Below are 23,338 nucleotides of genomic sequence, written 5' to 3'. Positions count from 1 at the left end.
TTCAAGTCTTGTTCGAATGCCTCGAAAATATCTTCTATCCATTTGATAGTTCCTGTTACTATAAGACTGATTCCAAATAGGATAGATATTCCGTTTGCTGCAAGTAAAGTATGTATTTTGATCAACTTCATGGAAAATCTTCATTTTATTTCGAGACTCTTTGAAGGCAACATAATCTTATGACAGTTCTACATGACATTTTGTGCTTATATTTCAGTGTTGACATGGATATGTGTTATTAAAATTATATATTCAGTTTGTGTTGATGAAGTAATCAAGTGACTAATAATTTTATTGAATTTCAGATAATGTCTCCTTGCTAAATCATTGTGAGGTTTTTTATTTAGATCTGTTAAAACCCATCATTGAAGTTAGTGTTTCAAGTATACATGAGATCAATTTATTTTGAATGTCTGTACAATTATTGAAAAATTATTTTGGTCACATCAATTTCATACATACTGCTACTTCCCATTAGCAATTTGAGTGATATTTTCAGGCATTTACCAGATGACTGTGATAGCATATTTTGAAGGAAATGTAGTAGAAAACGTTGAACCTTTCTGAAAAAACTAGGGCTATTATGGAAAGAAGTAGAATACAGTAGGGTAGTTCAGTCACATCTAATTTTGTTAATTTTTTTTTATATATAGGGCCTCTCATTAAACGCTTCCTATCTTTAAATTTAATTTAAACAAAGTATGTGTGAGATATCATTAAAAAATTTTATTCGTCTGAAAAACCTATTGATGCTATCGTTCAAATGTCGGCCACGGCTTCTCTGGTTGGAGCGCATCCGAAAACTTGAACGATGGCATGGATTATGTTGGCTTTGAGAACCGCAGTGGTTTGTGGCTTATTCGCATGTACCTGCGACTTGAGAAATCCCCACAAAAAAAAACTCTAACGGGGTCAAATTGCACGATCTCGGTGGCCAGTTCATATCACTTCCACTTGAGAAGATCATGACCTCAAGTCTCATATCCAATGTGGCCGTCCTGTTGAAACCACATGTTGTTGGTGTTCAGAAGTTGGTATTAATCGACCTATAGTGCTCGTCGTTGACAGTGATTGCCTGGCCAACGTCGTTTTCAAAGAAATATCAATAGATGTATTCAAAAAATACTTTATTGTGAGATTTTCACTAAACAGTTTTAAAGAAACGCAACACGTGTTTCGCTATACAATGGTTTCTTCGGGAGCGTAAAGACGCCCAAAGAACAACAATAACAGTAAACTTTCACCATATCCATCTGCCTGATATTTGTATGACAGAAATCTATTGAAGTACCTTACAAAGAAAAATTGTGATATAATTTTTTTTCACTTTGCACCAAAGTCTAAAAACCATTTTCAACTCTAGATCATATATTATTGGGGTTACCAATCAAGAAAGAAGTCTTGGCGAGTTAATTTTGTGGATTTTGGAGGAAATTCAATTGCTTCACTTCTAATTCATCTATTAGTTTTGAATACATCTAATACACAAAACCGTGTCAAGAACGACTGGATCGATTTCAATAATTTTTGATTTGTTGGATTTATCTCCGCCAAGAATAGCATAATAACTATCGAGACATCCATTACAGTGATATTTACAATGCCACAAGCGAGAATATTGAATTTTTCAGAACAAAGTCTAATGCAATTAGATTGCAGGGTGTTGCGAATCAGTCCACTGCAGATGAAGAAGAAATCGCATGAGAGGAGCGCCGTATTCAGTGTTGACAGGCCTAATGTTTTTGCAGAATCTCCTGGTTGGCCTCTGTTTGGGAGTTGAAAATCCACCGATAACCCAATTTTCTCTATAACAATTATTAAATCTACCTCACATGAAAATGGCTTGGCAACACTGGCCGTGTTAGTATGGCCCGACTTCGTGCTTCAAAAAGTCAACATAACTCAGCTAATAACACAACACTTGATAATTTTATTCTAAGAAAAGTTTAATCAAAATGCGACCTTCCTTCAATGATTTATTCTAAATAAATAAAATCAGTGAAAATATTGCCTCACTTCTGGAATATTATGTTTAATTCGCAGATGACTTAAAATATAATAGCACAAATTCAATTAGAGTAGTACGTGATATTACTAAATACAAAAAATCATGTCATAATAATAAAGACAAAAAATTTCAATAGAACATTTAGGGACCCAAAATCCACATGAGTTATATTTACAAATTACAATAAATAGATACAAACTTATAAATGAATATAGTCTCCAGTTTTGCGTTTTATATACATTGTATAGTATGAAAGTCGAATCAAAAATGATCTGTCATATACAGGGCGATGCATTCGCGTTATTAATGAGTGCAAATAATTCAATAAAATAACAACTATTATAAAAAATCTACAACAATAACAAACTATAAATAATGCGTATAATTACTGTTAATAAAATTTGATATAAAAAGCGCTACAAGACATTTTAACAACAATCAATTCTGTGGAATATTTTCAATCAAATTATTTTTCTAGACATTGTCCCATACGATTTATTTTTTGCCACAACTTCTTCGGTCAGATAGGAGGGGATAAGATTTTGAAAATGGAGGGTCCAACTTTCATGTCCCAATGTAACATCTCAAAAAAAGCTTCCATTTTATACCAAATATATATAAGTAATTGTTTGGCCAACGATTTAGTTATATTGAAAGACTGATGCAGCACCCTGTATAAAATGTACAGAAGATTTCTCCTGCGACAAGGAAAATTTCCATCGAGTATCCCAAAAATATAACATTAAGATTCAAAATTTGTACTATAATTGTGTTTTTGTCGTGGAAAAATCTCTCTGTCCATCACCAGATGGAAAATTAAATGTTATCAACTTGTTTCATAATTCATATTCAATAATAATAAAGAGTGATAGAGGATGAATCCTAATCGAGTCTAATTTAAAAACTGTTACTGGTATACTGGATCAACATTTCGAGGAAATCCAAGAAGCCTGGTAACAAGTCAAATTTTTTAAAAGTTCACCCCAAAAAAATTAAAATGTCTCAATAATGAATGTCAATTTTACATTTGTGTCTTCTTCGATTGGGAATCACCTTCTACAAACATCAGTCAAATAAAGTTGAGACTTTTTGGAAGCTATGATAAAAAATAGCTCGTGAGTACAAGGTAAAAATACAATACACAACTATCTGGTTATTAGTAGGAGATTAATGAAAGAAATACATCAACAGATGAATCTGTAGTGAAAACAGATTTTCCTTAATATTCAATATGCAGTATATCAGGTACGAATAAGTTACCGTTTTTATAGAATAATAATCTTTTGAAGGAATAAGAGATTGAAAGGGATATATTTTTTTTAGGAAAAAAAGCTTTTTGGTTTTCTACTTCTTCATATTTAAACTAAAAATGTGGATAATTCCGAATAAAGGAAAAAAGCAGTCTAGTGCAAAATAAACTTTCTAACAAAGGTGTGTAGATCATGCATAGAAGTTATTTTCAAAAACGAGAAAAACCCTCTCAGACAATCACTTTCACATGAACATTGGATTATACAAATGAAAAATCACTTTCCAAACAATAACTTTCATATGGAGATGAATTACATATGAATTATACAAAAATCACTTTGGAAATTTCCAACATTTTTTGTATAAAAACTGGAGAAGTGGAAAGAAAGGCGAATGGTTTTTTTCCCCAAAAGAGATATTAGATTCAGCTATGAGCAATGAATTATTAACACTATCCATTATAATAATTGAGCAATTTTCATGAATAAAATATTTATACTACCGCTACGGTGTTAGCGAAACACGTCTAGAATAATCATTTTATTTGTGAAAATTGCTCAATTATTATCATGGAAAGAGTTTTTCAGTTTTATTATTCAGGTACCTGGTACATTGCAGTGGAAACACTTGAGCTTGTTCCTGAACTGGTTGAAAACCTTATTTACAAACTAAAAGTTTTGTAATTATCTAATCTATGAAACTTTCTATTACTGATATTTCCTATTCGTCAATCAGTTCAGAATCCGCAAATAACTGTTCATTTCAACAAATTTACTCTTGCACTATATACTAAAGCTTCCAAAGATTTCTCAATTGTTCACTTTCCATTATACAATTAATTAGTTTTACATAATTTTCTAAACAACTCAATAAATATAAAACTTTTTCACTATTCAAAGTCCTTTTGTGTAGATGGCTTTGTAAAAAATAAAAAATTTCTGTAACCACTTTTTCGAGTCAACTAACAACTTTACGGGTGGAAGAGCTTTGAGAAGGCGCACAAGATCAAGCACACGCCATTTCCTGCTTAGCTGCCTTCAATGCTGAAAAAACCATTGATAACTTTGTTGAAAAAATACGAGCTGAATAATTTTATATCACAGGAGTGTTTGATTATGTTTGTATTAACATGACTAACTGAAAACGATAATTTCATTATATACTCTTCAAGAATAAATACTGAAACATGTGCAATTTTTTTTGCTGATGATCTGAAAATGTACAAAGTTATTCATGTCTCATGTAATACTGAATTATTACAGTACTCATTTAATTTTGTACGCTGATGTGATATGAGCTTATTGCAATTGAATATAGACAAATTTCATAACTTTTGTTTTTTCCGAAACAAAAATCCCATGAATAGTCTATATAAAATCAAGCAATAGGAACTGAAAACGACAAATACAATCAAATATTTAGGAATCTTTCGTGACCCAAAACTGTCATTCAAACCCCAAATGTTACTTCTAGAGCATTAAAAATAGTAGGTTTCACTCTTAGATCTCTCTTCCATGAAAATAATATATGGCTCAATTATTTAGATCAATAAAATCGAATACGCTTCGAGAGGTTACACCTTCGAGAGGTGTAACCTCTCGAAGCGAAGCAGTAACTCGTCTTGATAATGCCATCTGAGATGATAGCGAAACGTCGACTATCGAATAGTACCCAACGGATGAACACCCGGAAGAACAACACATCATATTCTACCATCCGTGAAAACCTACATTGTAATATATATATATATATATATATATATATATATATATATATATATATATATATATATATATATATATATATATATATATATGTATTGTATCAATGTTCATCCATCATGTTGTGTCCAATATTTTACATGACCACCGTATGAAACATCCTCAAAAAGTTGTAAGTCTAACCACTCATAATTATATATTAATATTACTTACACCATCATATTGTAGCATCCCTGATGATGGAAACAATTTATTAAATTTCCGAAAGCTTGGACAAACTTTAAAGAGTACTCTTTCATTTGCTGCTCAGCCCCATTATTTGTTAGTTCCATTCCTAACTAGTCAGCAACGATTACCTTCTCCTCAATATATATATATATATATATATATATATATATATATATATATATATATATATATATATATATATATATAAATCGATTTAATTCGTGAGGTTGCAGTCAATAGCTGGGCTGTTACAAAGAAAACTCTTTGTTATATGTCAAGCTTTCGGTATATTTCACACCTTCGTCAGGACAACTACAATAATAAGATTATATATCTTGTAAAAAATATATAAATATGGAGAACTTACTAACGTGAGAATAAAATATAAAATGGTTCAAAAACAGATAGAAAAACATTAATGAATGACAGTTAATAAAAATTTTGGCTGACAATGTCAAGTGGGAAAATTCTGAATGATACTCGAATTAAAAAAAAAAAAAAATCTAGTAATTCGTAAAATCTAGTAAAAATCTGTATATATATATATATATATATATATATATATATATATATGCACTATATGTTCAGGTACACCCATGGGATAACTTATTTTCACAATATTTGTGCTTGCTTGATGCGATAGGGCGGCATGTTGATAATATTTTGAATACAAATTATTATTGTTAAAATGTTTTTTATTCACGTTATATATATTTTTTTCAATAACTAATAGGAACACTTCAATTCTGTATTGTTTTTTTAGTACAAACACAATATTAAATTTTTAACAAAATGTATTGAAGTCATTTTCTTAAATCTTTTATTAGATATTTCTTAGAAATACATGTATACGTTTATAATGATTTTATTGAATTTGAAACATAACTGCCTAACAATCTTACCAAATTTAAATCATAACCTTACATAAGCTCACAGCTTTTTCATAACCATTAGTTTCGGAGACGTCCAGTTCCAGTGAACATTTTCAAATTTATCTAAAAGGCTTCTGAAATATTTATGAAGTCACAATCAACAAATAATATGCCAATGGAAACTGTCTTCAGAAATATGACAAAACCTCTCTTGAGGAATTACGAAAAATCCGGTTAGTATTGTTATATCTGAAGTCAATCTCACTTGTATCTTCTCTTCTAAAGTGAGATTTTCTTCCGACATGTATCATTCGACTTAATGTTTCAGTTTTGCTCAGATTTTGTCATCAATTCTTTTTGCAAATGATTTTCCGGATTTTAAACTCACCCTCTCTTTCTCTTCGCCTGATTTTTTTCCTTCTCCTTTCTACTGCTGCAAGCTCCGCTTTTACGTCAGCGTAAGTTTTCCTCAGTTCCGACAGTTTCTGCTGTAGAACTGCTATGCGTTGACCACTGTCCAAACTGGGATCTGGAAAAGACGACTACAATGAGATACGAAGACTCCAATAGAAAGAGAGTGAAGGGAAAATGGTTTTGTGAGAGATTTTTAAATTAATTTATTAGACATATATTACGCCTTGATCAACTCTCTCTTATTGTAAAATATATCTTTATGGGGAAGTAGTAGTGATATCAATCAATTTTTATTTTACAAAATGGATTAATACATTTGATTTTCGACTTGAAGTGGAGTGAATCCTGAAAGCCAACTTTCACAAAAAGTGGTATATTAACAGTTAACAGTTCTGACTCTTTACATACACAATTATCTAATATACGCAAGGAAAAATGAAAATGACATTGAGATGACTTCGCAATGGTACAGTACAGTGTTTATATGAAAAAACTTCTTCATATGCTGGATCAAAGTTTTTTAAGTGTCTACCTTCTTGTGTCAAAACACAGACAAACTCCAATCACAGTAGAATAATACAACCAGTGATCCACCCGAATTGCTGGGGACCTTCAACCACTCTCAGGATGATACTATCATCCAACGCGTTTAGTGCTGTAGTATCGAAGGATTTTACGGTACCACGGACATCGGATTAGTAAACGGTCGGAAATTGATATTGTGTTTAGTTCATTCGCTGGTGTTATTATTGTTTTTAGTTTTTGTAGTAGGTTATAATTGATTTACCATAAAATATTCTATAACCCTTAATTTCGTTTTTATATGAGCACACGCCTATGGTGAAAGAACGAAATTGGCTCCACACTTCGTTTCGAGGTCACCGAGAACTTTGTGAATTTATGAATGAAAGTAGTGGGAATAGACTTAGTGGATGCTTTTTACCATGCTTCAACAAACTTAAGAAAGAACTGAAAACATTTTTAGTTCATAACAGTTTGAAGAATGAGCAAGAGAGTCGTACATAACCTAATTTTTTCCTAGTTAGGTTTTTTGTTGACTGCAGAAATTTTCTCTGTGAATTTTGTCATTTGAAGTCAGATACTTGTAAGCATGATACTAGGCAAACCCAACTGGAACAATTAAAACTGATTTTGAAATAAAATCATTATACTTTCATGGAATAACAATTGAGAACAGGTCACCTACTAACTTCCTTGACCAAAATAAAAAACAACATGAAAAAAATATAACTTTATGATTATTTGTTGAGATTTTTGTTATTGTTGATTGGGACCAATAAACTAATAATAATGAAAGGAAAATTTGTAAAAAGAAAAGTGTTGCATTGTTTTACCTCAAAAACAAATGAACTCACCAAATTCAACAAAGAAATTGTACTTGGAAGGCCTCGGTGATCTGTTTGATCTATCATATGATGGTATCTTAGTACTGCCTGTGTTCGAATGTTCCGACGTGTCATCGCTATCACTGTTGTGCCTCGATCTGTTATGCGATTTCTTACACCTCTTGATACTCGGCATCGTGTCGTCGGAATTTCTTAAAGATTTTCGCCGTTTCCTGCAAGAAGCCGGCACGAGATCTTTCAATTTCTTCAAAGTTCCCTCGCCAGTCATTTGAGTATCTTCTTCACTGTAGGGAGACACCTTAATAGATGATGTTCTTTGTCTGGGGTATTCAGGTTCAATATCGTTAGATTTGCAGCTTTCATTGTCACCAGCATTGGGAGATAATCCGCCAATTTCGCTAAAAGAAAAATTTAAGTTTTACTATTGAAAAAGGGTATGTGATTCCATTTTTATATATTATTTTATATTTTACGGAATGAACGTACTGTAGCCAACAAATATTTATATAAAAAGCCCTTACCATACAGGTCTTTTTTTATCAATAGATATATAATTGAAATTTGATTTTGCTTAGTTTGTGCTTGAAAGATGACTGAATATTAGTCCCACTTTAGTTGCTAGTCTGGACCTGTCAAATTTAACATTTTCCGAGGAATTTAAAAAAAATAGAGTTGCATAGAGAAATTTATAAAAATGCCTGATTAAAAATTTTTCCACGTTTTAATTTTGTACCCTTTCAAAAATTTCAACTCTCCACGGTCGCTTTGACCGTGGAGAGTTTTTTTTTCCTTCAAAACTTTTGCTCTACTGATTTTGAATGATTCATAATTTTGAGTTCATATTTCTGGTGAATACAAATTTAAATGAATTCTTTCCCTCTATTAAATCCCTTTCCCAATGTGGATATCAGTGATTAGTTTATTGCATGTTCATTCATTTAGTTTTTAAAATTCCTTTTATAAATGTTCAAATTTTCAATTAGTTATTACCCAAACTCAGGTAAAATTAATAGTGATTAAGTACATATGTAACATAATTGAAATCGTCATATTATATAAAGCACTAATTAGGTAGAATTTAATGAATATTAACATGCCTGAGGAAGCTACTGCACAGTGAAACACGTGTTGCGATTTTGTAAACTGTTTAGTAAGGATCTCACAAAAAAGTGTTACTTGAACGCACTAATCAAATATACCGATTATACAGATCTGTTATAGGTTGATTACCGATTATCGATCTCGAAATGTCTACAATCAACCAAGGGTTGCAATTTTCTTCATCAAATTCCCCGATGAACATTTTTGAAAGATTTCTAGTAATAATATTTATTGAGTTTGATCATCTATAGATGACATTGAGTATGTCAAAACCTAAAATAATCTGCTATTTGTGCAACAGCATCATTATTAAAATGTTGGACATGTGCATACTATATAATAGTCAAAACCAAAAATAATCTGTTATTTGTGTAACAGCATTGTATTATAATCTTCCTAAAATGTTACACATGTACAGGGTCATAAGTTATCATCTATATATTCTTTGAGAAAATAATAGGATTTATCCAAGAGCAACTCTTTGATTTAATAGTTATATGGTTTTAGAGCCAGATTTTTTATTGTACTTGGAAGTTTATTGTATAATTTAATGGCCATAAGCCTGGGACATGATTCAGATACAACTAATCTGTGTGTTGGCACTTCCAACTGAAGGGAATTTCTTGTATTATAACTCTTATTACCATTAAGAGTAGGAGTAGGAATATGCTTGTTCCATCTGAGATTTTCTGTTATCTTCAAACATAAAAATTTTGTCTCCTCTAGTTGTTGAATGGATCCATTAATTGACGTTACTAGTAAACTGTGATCTGGAGTGGTTCTTGAATGATTGAAACGTAAAAGCACAGTTTTTCTTTCATTTAACAAGAAACCATTGTCTGAGAACCCCTTTTGGGTTCTTTTTATTTCATCAGATGCTTTATTAACTGGGGCTTTAATATTTTCCTGAGTTATCAATAAAGTTGTGTCATCAGCATACATAACGAACTGATTACTGTGAAAATTTCATTTCGAAACATTTATGTTCTAGTACATTTATATCAGTTCGTGATCTCTCTGTAACAAGTACTTCGCAAAAAGTTTCACAATTATTACTTCATGAATTCGATCCAAATATTTGTTTTTCAGCACTATTTTATGATTTACGATGAAAATATGAAAAAGAAACTAATGAAAACCAGATGGTTAAAAAAAAATACATTACTATCACTCACTCTCTAGGAGACAAGTTGCTGATGGTACTCTCAGGAGTGGTGGGTGGCGTATTGTCCAAAACGGTAGATGCCTCCACTCTGCAGTTTTCCCTTTCCAGAGGCATTTCCAAAACGGGTGGAGAATTACGTTGGAGTACCTAACAAATAAATGGTTCAACAATTTCTCTCAACACTCAATTACTAAAAATCATCTACCTTTTGATCCAAAATCATTATCTTGCTGTTGCTTGTACCGGGTGCACTTGCGAAAGGCATTTCCAGCACAGATTTCAATACCGGCTTCGGTTCCTCGGCGCTGGGACACTCGCTAGGGGGCGCTGGACTACGTGGGATTTCTTCCTCGCAGAGCAATAGAGAATGTAAGTGCGGATCAGGTTCCTCTTCTTTTGGAGGCTCCGCCTCTTCTATTTTCTCTTCCTCTTTGACAGGTGGAGGAGGAGGAGGAGTAGGTTCCTTTATCTTAACAAGATTTTCAATAATAAATTCATATCATAGCGAGTAAATTTTAAAGTGATGAAATTACTTATAACTTAACAAAAATATGGTGTCAGAAGTGGGTCCACAATGAGAGAAAAACGAAGTTGAAAGTAGATAATGCGCAATAAGTTTGCAATCATGTCACTTGGAATTCCATTGAATTCAAGTTATTCTAGAGTCTGATCTGCAGTACAAGAACATAGACTTGATAGGGTAGAGTGACAATTAAAGAGAAAACACAATTTGGTCTGGAAGAGCATGGTCAAGAAGAACTTGTAGTTTATTACATTTCGTCTGCTACTTGATGAAGATCCATAGTAATTTCATAAACTACACCTAACAATTTATTTGAAAAATATGTCACAGTAGCTTCTTCAACAGTGATTTGAATATTCAAATCACTGTTGAATATTTAAATCAATGTTGAAGAAGCACTGTGTTAGCGAAACTTGTGGTATATTTTTCAAATAAAATTTGTGGAGATCAAATCGTGAGGTGTAGTTTATGAAACTATTTATACTAGTTTGAGTTGGTGAACGTGGACTGTCCATGACAATGCTCGCTCCTGATTAGTCTGCACTTCTGCTGGGTGCTTCTGATTGGTCTCCTTGTTTTTTGAGAATGCTTAATATAATTTTAAATATACTTGGTCCATTTGTGTGTAAATGTCTTTGTAAATTATGACAATAAATACTTTATTATCATTACTATAAGTTACTTTACACCACAGCCTATTAGCCTAAATTTTGTTCTCCTTAATAAGATTTGCAGGTTTATAAAGATAAAACACAGTTTTTATCGGCAACTGTTACACATACCTTTTCAGCATCCTTAACATCAAAATTGAAATTCCTTTCCTCTTGAGACTGAGAATCATCAGTGGTTTGTAGTTGTGTGAACATATTGCTGCTGTCACTCTCCTTAGGATCTAATGGAAGTTTCATGTCCATAGAGTTAGTTTGTGAATCTTCGTCTGATCTCGCAATAACTAGTTGTTCAGAATCGCTACTGTCCGAGTCAGTTTCTTCAATGAAAGATTTCCCCAAAGACTTTTTCCTCTTCTTCGGATCAGGAGGTTCATCATATTTTGGACTGGGTGACCGTTCCTTTACTGGTTCTTCTATGTGAGGCAAAGGAATTTCCTCTGCCTCTTCTTCTACTTCCTCCTCATCTTCCAGCTTCTCTTCTATCACTACAACAGGTTCTTCTTCAACAGGCACCTTCGTTTCTGGTGGTGGCTCCTCCTTAGAAACTGTAGTTGCCTAATAAAAATGCAGCCTTAATAACAGTGCCAACAAAATTTCAATGTTCAACTCGCTTACCAATTCAAACTTGAAATCAATCTTTTTCTCCTCCTTTACATCTTCAACTTCCTCCTCTTCTTCCTGTTCTTCCTTTTTTGGAGACTGCTTACTTTCCATTTCATTTTTGATAGAATTTAACTTTTGTAGAATAGAATCAGCAATTTTTGTGCCAGTCTTGATGTTACTCAGTTCTTTTGCTGTTTCTTCTAACTTGATATCTAGGGATATCGGTGGTTGTGATACTATGGATTCTAGCAGCGAACTGTCGGTTTCTTGTAAAGCAGGAGAAATTATTGGAAGCTTTTCCACAGTAACTGGAGGTTTTTCCACAATAAATATAGACTTTTCGCTGGTGAATGCAGATTTTTCCACAATAATAGAGGGTGTTATTTCCTTTTCCTGTAAATAATCATATATGTAAAACAGTAACATTGACGGGAGTTGAAGTTCAAAACAAATTAAATGAAACTGACTGTACAGGCCTGGTGATGCCAGAAATGTGTGTAGCTGACTGTCAGAATCACATATATGAAAATTCAAATTGAACACACTGCATGTAAAACTCAAAGTAACAAAATTGAACAGTAAGCTCACCTCTTCCATTTCACTTGCTTCATTGGGAACTTCTTCCGTCACTTGTTTAGGGGCTGGAACATCCATGATATTCATGGTGAGTATACCAGCCATCGTCGGGACAGGTTCCACATCCTTCATCTGTGGCTGAAAACTGGTTGAGGGAACTGACATTATGAGAACATCATTGCTATCCTCATCAGTTGAGGAACTCTGTGCAATCACTCGTTGAATTTGCTCTCGAATTGAATCTTCATCATCGCTGTCTTTCATTTTGCATTCATTCGTCTTGCCAGAAGAGGAAAACTCCAAATCGAGCGTATTGTGTTCGGGCGACGAGGGCTTAGAGAAATCGGGAGAAGGCTTAGAAAATGTTTCAGAAAACAGCTCCACTGCCACCCCCTCTCTGGCCATTTTCTCTGGACTGGTGGTGAATATTTCCGTTTGGGATTCGCAATCCGATAGCTCCATATCCCCACTATAGTCTTCGATAGTTTCTGGCAACTCCCTGAAAAGGCTGAGCGAATCCTCACAGAGATTCCTGACAACCTTGTCCTTATTGTCAACTACTTTTTCCATGGATTTGATGATGTTGAAGCTAGGCGATTCTACTAATTTGTCGAAGGGATCCTCCTCTTCTCTGGGAGGAGACATGGGGATGATCGTTTCTTCTTCTTCTTCGTCGTCCTCATCAGAATCTTCTACAGAATCCTCCTCCTGTTTTGGTAGAGGTAATCTGCGGAAGGGTCGCCTGTCGGGACTCTCCGTGCTCTCAGTCTTATCAGGAGAAGCTTTGGAGTTGCTTCTTTTCTTCGGAGACTTATCCAAATCCTCGAATATCCTCGGCATTAAACGTTTCTTGTCTTCTCCTAGTTTTGATCTGCTTTCAAATTCGAAAGGCTCCGGTTCTTTGAACTCGTAAATATCCTCGGAGCTGGAACACTTCTCGAGTGGTTTTTCCTCCTTTTCTTCTTCCTCTTCTTCTGGTTCTTCATCAATTTCAACGAGTTTCTCTAAACAAGGAGGCTCGTTAGAATCGTCTGATGAGGATATCATTTCTTTGTCTATAGATTCCAGTGTAGGGACTTTGATAGCCTTGCTGAAACCCTTTAGTTCCAACCTGATCTGATTGAGGTCAAAATCGCGACCCTTCGGAGGATTTGTCTCGTCTTCACTCTCTTCAGTAGACTTTTCCGGAGAGCGTTTGATTTTTCTTAATCTCCTTGTCGGTTTATCAGGTTCTTCCTCTTTTTCTGTGTCTTCGTCATCTTTATCTTTACGTTTCTCCATTTTCGTCTGAAAAAGACAAAAATGTATAAAGGAATTGAAAGGAAAAAATATATTTCATTTCTACCAATATAGGAGGTTTAGGTGGTCTTCTCTTATAGGTCTTAATTTCTGGTTCCTCGATTTTGGCCCCACTGCGAGTCCTTGAAAGTTCAGATTCGCTACCCGTACCTATTTCTTCCTCACTTTCAGATTCAGTGTGGTTTGAGTTATCAGTTTGGGCAGATGTTCTCCTTGTCCGTTTAAGAGAATCTGCAATTTTGTAAGAAACGTTTTGAAAATAGATAACAATTTGATTTAATTTGTTATATTGAGTTAAAGATTATCTCAATGGTAAAAATCAACATGTTTTTTTAAGTAAACTGTGAAGTTTTCTGTAAATATTTTTATCATAAATGATTCTCACAAAAAATTTGCAATTGCTACTTTACTCTGCAGAAAAGAAAAATTGACATACCCTGTCTGGTCAGCCTAGCCATAGATCTGGTCGCAGGAGTTCCAGGGCTCTTGGTTCTACTACTTGATGAAGTAACACTGGAAGGAGAAGTTGATCTGGGAGCCTCTGTGGTGGCCGATCGTGCCGAAACCGAGGTGAGCCTGCCCCGTTTAGCAGGAGATTTCGGATTGTTACCTTTGCTAGTACTTGCTATATTTGACGTAGACAGCCTAGACCTTTTTGCCTTGGTAGCTGCACTCAAATTCTCTGCTATTCTTTGTGGTTGAATCCATTCGTCATATCTGGAAGAAGATACTATGAAGTACTATACTATTGGGAGAAATTTTGTTTTGATAACGCATCATTCTTTTCAAAGGTACTTAAAAAAAAAGGAAATAGTGAGGACTAATTATCACAATCGCTCCAACACACCTGTTATTCCATCCTGTATAGTGTACCAAATAGACAGTTCCAGCTTGATCCTTATCGATTTCGATCACTTTGGCCTCATAAGTGACTTTGGACTCATGGGTCGGGCCATAGTATACTTTAAGTTTATCTCCAATGTTAACTTGGACAGATGTCGTAGTGCCGCTAGTGCTAGCTTCAGGATGAATAGTTTTGTCCTCTGGACCACGTTTCTTGGTTCGTTTTTTATCTTCATCCACAGGTGGCGTTACAGTTGCCGGTGTTGGTGTCGCCTTCTTGATAATTTTAACTGACTGCTTAGTGTCTTTCACTGGTTTATTTTCAGTCTTTTTTTCAGCGACAGGTGGAACTTCTTTTATCTTTGTTTGTGATTTTGAGCGTGTGAATTGAACCTAAAACGAAAATTGGGAGATGAATTGTGGTTGTTATTTCAATTTCATTATATCACAGTCATAAGTCTTTTGTATAAAAACTTAACCAGGCCTAACTGTCGGTAGGCGCAATTTTTAGAGGCAAAAGCTTTTGTTGAACTATTATTTGTCATTAGTAGATCGCATTACTAAAAAAGGAATAAACATATATATTTCTGATAGAATAACCTGTTATTTTTCATTAATCTTTATGGGGATTTTCACTTTCCATGACCTGAAAAAAATTGCAATGGAGAAAATACCCCAAAATATGTATAAAAATTTTCTTAAATTCCTCTTCAAAAAATTACTTATGTTCAATAATCTCAGTAACTTCAGAAACACAAGTTGACAGATCATCAGATTTCAAAACAAAGCAGGTGTCCCTCAAGGTTCCATCCTAGGACCCGTCTTGTTTTTGTTGTATATTAATGATATAACACAACTGAACTGCTAGCATCACATTATTTGCAGATGTCACCACATTGCTGTGGCAGAGAGAAGATCCTACAAAACTAGCTCAAGATGCCACTGAAGATATGGAAATAATAAAGAGCCGGTGCGACTCAAACAAGATTTCATTAAACTTTAATAAAACCCATCTCCTCGCCATCAAATGTGAACTCCTTAGTTTAGTTTGAATAACAACATTTTCGAGGTAAAATTTTCCTCCAAATTCTTAGGAGTTCACATAGATAATAAACTTAAATTCGAGGATCATATTATTAAGTTAAATGAAAAACTCGCATCTGGCTGTTTTGTTATCAAGACAGTTTCAAGAGAACTAGGTGGAACTTTTGCAAGATCTGCTCTTTGCCTTTGTAGATACACGTATAAGATAGGGCATTCCCTTCTGGGGAGTATGCAGCAAAAGCATGCTGCAGACTGTTTTTGTTTTATAGAAACAAGCTGTTCGGTATGTATGCTAGGCAAAGTTCCAAGAACACTGCAAACCATTATTCATTGAACAACGAATTCTAACATTCTACTCTTGGTGATAAACGACAAGCTAACTTGATCAGACTTCCTCTGCCCACAACAACGATGGTAAAGGATTCATTGATATACAATGGAATAAAGATTTACAATAAAATTTCCATGCACCTGAAGAGTTATTCTTTATATATTTTCAGAAAAAAATTAAGCAACATTTTAATTGATAAAGCCCATTATGATTTAGATGAATTTTACAATGACCACTCTTTTTATAAATTATAAGATTTATTTATTTATTTATTCACGGGTAACTCCCATTTAATATAAGTTATACAAATATCAGATTGTTAACACTAATCTTACCTAATTTAATTATAATTAATAACAATTTGAACAGTTATAGTAGAGAATTGAAATGAAGCGAGAATAAAAGTAAATGGCAGATACTTGCAATTTGAGAATAAGTATATCTTAACTTATTTCTAAGAATATCCTCGGAAATATGAAAGAGATCGAATTTTGTATTATTCCCGTTTGTGACTATTTTTGATAAAGGAGAATGCATTCCATAGTTACACCTATGGTAATCTATTGCAAAGGTTAGATTATTTCGTGTTTTTCTAGAGGGAACATGAAGATTTACTTGGGCAAGAAGAGTTGAACAATTAATTCTAAAATTAATCAATTTATGAAGGAATATATTATCTATATGACCTCTGCGTAAACTAAGTTTCGGTAAGCCAGTTACAGACCGAATTTCTGAAAAAGAGTGATCACTGAGAGGTATAGACAACTTAAAGGCAATATATTTTATAAATAGTATATACTATAATATATATTATATACTATCTACTATAGTATTTCGCTATAATATAAACATGTATTTAAAAAAATAAATAATAATTTTTATAGCATTTATTCGCTGTGTAAAAATGTATTTAACATTCAATTATATAGATAAGATTTTAGGTACTACTTTAGGTACTACGTTAACATAATTCAAAAATGTTTGTCAACAAGAACTTTTTCTTAGGACAATAAATGAATAGAACGCCGATAATAGATGAAAATCCATATTAAAAAACTAATCAATACAGTTTATTGTATGATTTTCACTATAAAAGGGATTTTACAAAAACCGCGACACGTGTTTCGCTATACGATAGCTTCTTCAAGCATAAACGTATTTCTCTCTCCCTCTCTCTAAATAAAATTTCGATTAATATTTATTTACCAAGTATAGTCGCTGACTGTAACTGTTGATAACAACACTTTCGCAGGTTATAAGGTTTTCAGTAGTAATTCAATTGATAATAATTTTTCAGGGAGTGGAGGAAATATTATATGATGTACACCTTTTCAATATTTGAAACTCATTGTTTTAATTGTGAATTGAGATTACACTCACCTTTTCTTCCTCATCCTTTTTGACATGTTCTTCAATTTTATCCACTATAGCTTTTACTTTTTCTCCAGTAGGCCCTTTAATCTTTCTTTCTTTACCTGACTTGCTCTCCGTTCTCTCTCTTCTAGTTCTATTAGGGTCTTTGGCTGCATCCGATTGATCGGTAGTATCACTAGAACAAGTATCGCTCACTTCTGCCGCCGCAGCCAAAGCCATAGCTTTTCTCTTTTCAATCCTCTTTGATTTCAAGGGCTCGACAGGTGTCTGCGGTTGAGCTGGAGGCTCTTTTTTTTCTTCTGCAGGCTCTTCTTCCTTTTCAGGTCCAGGGCTATTTATAGGAGTGTTTCTGTCTTTGTCTCTGTTAAAATAATACGCTTTGAATTAAATTAATACCGTCCCCCTCAAAAATATCATTACCTACCTGATCAAGCTCCTGCCTTTGCTTTTTTTCGGCTCCCTGGTATGATTCAACATGGTGACCCCCAAGGTCCTATAGAAGGTCTCGAAACTAGACAGACATTTCTTATACACACCTTTCACCTGGTTGAAAGTACTCTGGTTATTAGGTAAGTGCAAACGAGCTGTAACAGTACGCCATTTGTTTTGGTTGGTGACACGGTTGTAACCACCTAGTTTTTGAACGGCTCGGAAAAGGCGATGCAAATCTATGTCTCTGTGTGCAATTGTAGGTGTTTTATTAAGAGGAGTACCAGCATCATCCATGAATTTGTATAACTGTGCCACGAATCGGTCTTTCTCTTCGCTAGGTTCATCATCTGAACTCTAAATAAAATAGAAGTATCAGTCAAATTACTTTTTGCGCTTAGAAAAACTTGGATTACTTCGGAAAAATAACATATTTACTACTTACGTCAGTGAAATTTTCGTCACTTTCACTGTCTATTGAATGTGAATGAAACAACGAACTTTTTTCCCAGTGAGGTGGAAGTTCATTGTGGTCCAGGAATCTCAATGCTTTTTGAATAGCTTCGGCCAGAACAGAGCTTTCAACTTTTTCTGCTATTTGTCTGTTGAACTCAGAGACTTCTTTCTTCGGCACTGTATAACTGAGGAATATTTTATAAAGTTATGAAATTTTTCAATTTATTTCCGTGGAAATTCTTTGAATAATTTTATTAAATTAGCACATTTTCAACAAATTCAAAAACAAACAAGGTTATAATATTATTCAAATATGGATTCTGAAAACCAATACAATTATATCAACAAATTATTTTATATATCAACTATCTCCTAGTTGTACCTTTCAAGTTAATAACACAATTTAAGAAAATGAATGTTACTTTTGATTTTACCTCTTTAAAATGTCTGTAAACCATTTCTATTTGTTTATACAAAATTTCACTTCATTGTTAAAAACTACTTAAGAAAAGCATGAAGTGCATGTACAAAATTATTATTTAAGAATTCATATAAACCCAACAATTCATTGTGTTCCTCTTCATGTACAAAAACGTTTCTTGTCAAATAATTTGACTCTTTATATTTGACACGATGTTACAATTTTGGACTTGTCCCAGAAAAAATTCGCATGTCAAACTTCAGAAAACATTTTGTCAAAATGCAACCTTTATATTCAAGTAATCATGTCTTTTTATTGTATATTGTGATGTTCTACAGAAATAAAACAACACAGAGTTATTGTAAAAAGGTAATAATTTGAATAATAAGTATGATGACAATTTAAAATGGATAGAAAAAAAATTATGAACAAGTTTTTAAAAATTCCATTAATTTTTGCAGGTAAAATACTTGTTAAGCTTTAGAGGTAATAATATATTGATAACTTCAAATGAACCTAATAAAAAAAAAAAATTAATAAAAGTTATGAATATTTGACAAACTTTAAGTAGTAATTATGTGTCATTTTTCAAGACTCTATTCCATCCGCATTTTTAATAGTATTGGATCTTCATTGTATTAGTATGTAGTCTTTTTTTAATATCTTACTAAAATAGATTAAACATAATTTTAAATGTCGTAATTATGTATTTAAATAAAAGTAAATGGAAATCTTTCAGTCAATCCAAAACATGAAATTTGTATCAGGGATCGACTTGCTACGATTTTGGTGCTTAAACCTTATAACTAATAATATACTTAATCATTCAATGTATTACTTACTATCTTCCATCTTTGAATGACCTGATCAAATATTCGTCTTTCATGTTGATTCTCACCGTAGGTTGGGCAGACGGTATGACCACAAGGCCAGGAAACCAATTATCTTTACCTCGCTTTTTGTCCGAAGCCTCGACACTGACAACTCGTTTTATGTCTTGAAGATATGCTTCAAGGTCTGGCTCATTCTCTTCTTCAACTTCTCCATCACTACTGTCTTCCCTAAAACACAATATGTTATAATTTGCACATGTAGATGAAAACGCTAAACTTACTTAGCTTGTCTGCTTCTTCTTCCTCTTCTGCCTCCCACAACTGGATTTCCGAAGTGTTCTGGATGTGTGAGGGGAAGCTGATCCAGAGTTTCACTTTCGTTGAAATGCCTTCCACTTTTCAGGCATAAAGCAGTTCGGCGTAGTGTTGTAATATCGCCATCGTCAAATACTATAGAAATGTATAAAACAATGAATTATGAGATTAAAGAAATATTAACAAAGAAGAACAAAGTTACTGATGAAAATATGCTTGCTGAACCGACTTTACTCTACTCTTTTGGAGTAGTGAGGGGAACTTGAAAGGAGCCGTATCAACTTGACATGAAGATCTCAACTTGATAAGAGTGCAACCAGAGTAGCCAAAGAATGTGTCTTGATTTCTACGGTTCAATAAAAATAGGCCCATGCAAGAGGCCTACCGTAGTCAAAGTTCCTCATACCTGCCTGCCCGAGAGACGCCTAAATATTAGCATGGCCCGCATATGATTCTTAACATGACTTTGTGGTGAAGTTTTCTGCTTCAGGTAAAGCTAATACTGTCCAAAAGGAAAAGTAGATGAGATATTGATATATACTCTCAAACTCCGCAGGCTCTACCCAGGCCACTCTGTTAAAATGTTTGTTCTGATTTTAGAATTCTTTCATTATTTTCTAATCTTAAGATCAAACCAGCTCGCCTCAAAATGGCAGAAATCTTAGCCAGACAAATGCAGAAGGTTGTCGTTCTTGATTCCAGGTGAGTATTCATATTATTTAAGTGTCCATTTAGGAATCACACGTTAAAAGGTAACACCTCGTTAGTCCAAAACTCGCACAAGTTTTGCTTCTGAGAGTTGTCGTTCGTAGGAGTGCGACAGCTGGTTAACGGAAAAACATATTTTAAACATAGTTCATTTTGCTTCTCATGAGAGCTTTGTGTATTTTTGTGGAATATGAATTCACTATTCATTGTGCTATGTCTTGTATCTGTGTAACAAACATTATTTCTCTTGTATCTATGGATAGTTCAGAGACTAGATTTGTTTGTTTTGCTAACCTTTGTCTAAGTATCTACCCTTTTGAACTTAATCATCACTGATGTATTTATTAATTTCATTTTAAATAGCATATATAATAGGTTATAAGTTAGAAACTAGGATCATAATAGTTTTAAAGTTCTCACAGAAATAATAAAATATAAAATAGTCTGAATGTGTTACAACAAAAAATCACACATTTAAATGTAAAGGAGTGCACATAATTTTTGTTTACTTTTGAATTTATATGAATATGTTTCTTGAGGTTTTTATTGATTTCAATTCCTAAACAGTTCATATGTTGAACTTCTTTATTGAGTATATATTTTCTTAGCAATCAACACAATTTTTAATGATTTTTTTTATAAACTGGTTAAGGCTTTTGCGGCCAAGATTTCCAGCGTTACTATCTTCATTCGGGTTTGAAGGCCGTCATAGTTTGGAACTGGATGCAAACCTGAATGGAGATAGTAAAACTATTTTTTTATATCTGTTTCGACTTTGTTTTCAACCCTACTTCATATTGAGTCACCTTAAATGATAGCACTGTTCCTATAGTACTATTGAAATTCGAAAGACAGTTTATATGAATAGAGAAGAGAGATCAGCAAACACTTATGCTGGAATGATAATTCACCCAAACTAGAGGCAAACAGATCCTGCACAGCTGAATCTAATATATCATTAGATATAGCTGATGTACAGGTACACCTATCAAGATGGAAATCTTGCGAATCTTGCCAATCTCAATATCGACCAATCAACTGTAATATCTTCAGTATGCCATAATGGCTACCGTAGAGTATATTCCAAAAAATAGTTCACAGATACAGTTCCAGAACGGCACATTCTGCTATGTATGACTACAGGTTACCTGAGAGGATAAGGAGTGTGAAGTCTTTTTTAATATCAAACTCACCAACAGTGTACTGGCTGCAGTCTTGTATTTTAGTGACAGTGGCATCTACCAACTCTTTCCGATCAGAATGCTTAGCTTGAACTAGTTGTCCTACTCTAAGTGTTCCTTTAATTTGTTCATCACTAAGTGTTGCACTTCCTAGTCCCATTTTGTATGTTACCTAGAAACATTAACAAATGAATTGAAGTTCCTGTTTTTCCTTTTGTTACTAACCTTGCATTTCACAGTTCGAACAACTTTGCTGACTTTAGCTTCACAAAAAGCACCCTTATACTTAGCACTTACTGCTGTTCCAACAGAAAGATAAGGAGGATCGTCAGCTTGCTGAAAATTCATGAGTAGTCAGTGCAGTAAAATATTAATAACCCAAGAAAATGACCTAATGAAAACTTACCATATTTTCAGTTATTCTATTATAGTATTGACGAAGGTGTGTCGTTCATATGGATAATCTTGCACATATAAGATTATAAAAGTTGCGTTCAGCTGATTTTAGGACTTTCCAATAAACAATGATGTTCCATTTGCTACTTTCTACGAGATCAGTCTATCACATTAATGTTCAATACAAATCTGTTTAGTTCAACTTACTTTCAAGTCAAAATACCATCGAAAAAACATTATTTTGAGTCGAAAGCATTTAATAAATCTTACAAAAACAAATATTATCAGGACATTCAGGCGGTCGTTCCAATGACATTTTGTTACTACACTAAAACTTGGAACAAGGAACAAGATTGCCAAATTTCTGGTGTTCGGAGAAAATAATCTCGGCAACACTGCAAATATAAAAAAACATTTTCTAACACCGAGGTTAGTTCGTTCCACAAATAGATACATGCAATGATAAATTGTACATCCGTACTACTGAATGTGAACGTGTATTGACGTTTTTAATCATTTATGTAACCTTTGCGCATTCAAATGATAAAATAAAGGAATATTATCATTATTATTAATGTGATGTGCTATGTTTTCAGTTGTTTAATTTTTGAAAGTAGTGTTTTGGTGCATGAGAAACTAATGAACAAGTAACATGAAAAATGTTCTCAAATGTGAAGCACTTGAAACCATAATGATTTTTAAAGAAATGCTGACGTGACGTTGTTTTTGTTTTACTGTTCGACGTAGTTTCAATATTTCCATTCCAATCCAAGTTCATTGAATACAATAGCAAGGGTTATTCAAAATAATACACATTGTAGAGAAGACAAGAAAAAGTAAAATGCATCTCTATCACTAAAATTTTTTTTATGTATATTTGCAGGAAACTAGGAAGAAAATCAAATCACAATGGCTCCATAACCATCTAAGTCTGAGAATATTGCTTTATTTACATACAAACTTGACAATGTTGTAAATATTCTCTTTTTATATACATAAAAACATTAAGAAAAATAAGATCGCTTTCTTCTCGATTGGTGGTTAACGTTAAATTGATAGCAATTTGTATACACCATTTCACTTTGTAGGGAATAAAATTCCCTACAAATTATATATTATATTATATATTTCATTATATTATAATTATAAAATATTATATATTTTAAACAATTACTATTCTATAGTGAAAAGAGAAATGAAAATTTCTA

General features: G+C 33.3%; 1 protein-coding gene across 1 annotated transcript; it reads right to left on the bottom strand.

Annotated features, from left to right (window-relative positions):
- Window positions 1–1,963: 1,963 nt before the first annotated feature.
- On the bottom strand, window positions 1,964–22,483 carry LOC111513387 (AT-rich interaction domain hat-trick). The gene is made up of 20 exons (XM_074179750.1): window positions 22,338–22,483; window positions 22,141–22,280; window positions 21,960–22,070; window positions 21,747–21,906; window positions 19,812–19,980; window positions 19,540–19,758; window positions 18,266–18,461; window positions 17,816–18,177; window positions 17,398–17,752; window positions 14,647–15,035; window positions 14,236–14,516; window positions 13,846–14,030; window positions 12,513–13,787; window positions 11,937–12,317; window positions 11,433–11,876; window positions 10,333–10,596; window positions 10,138–10,274; window positions 7,871–8,259; window positions 6,469–6,609; window positions 1,964–4,302 (listed from the first exon to the last, which is right to left on the bottom strand). The coding sequence occupies exons 2-20, from the start codon at window positions 22,141–22,143 to the stop codon at window positions 4,265–4,267; spliced, it is 5,499 nt and encodes a 1,832-aa protein (XP_074035851.1). The 5' UTR covers window positions 22,144–22,280; window positions 22,338–22,483; the 3' UTR covers window positions 1,964–4,264.
- Window positions 22,484–23,338: the final 855 nt, after the last annotated feature.

The sequence above is a fragment of the Leptinotarsa decemlineata genome, unplaced genomic scaffold, assembly GCF_025532065.1.
Source record: "Leptinotarsa decemlineata unplaced genomic scaffold, Ldec_3_MD MMD2_tig00026282_RagTag_RagTag, whole genome shotgun sequence".
Classification (NCBI taxonomy): Eukaryota; Metazoa; Arthropoda; class Insecta; order Coleoptera; family Chrysomelidae; genus Leptinotarsa; species Leptinotarsa decemlineata.
Note: the sequence above shows the minus strand (reverse complement) of the source record. Positions and strands in the feature narration are given on the sequence as shown.

Bases quoted from the DNA above. Each gene is read 5' to 3' on its own strand.
- LOC111513387 (XM_074179750.1), bottom strand. The intron at 21,907-21,959 runs GTTAGTAACAAA...TAATGTTTCTAG, and splicing joins TTCGAACTGTGAAATGCAAG to GTAACATACAAAATGGGACT. The intron at 14,517-14,646 runs GTGTGTTGGAGC...ATCTTCTTCCAG, and splicing joins TATACAGGATGGAATAACAG to ATATGACGAATGGATTCAAC.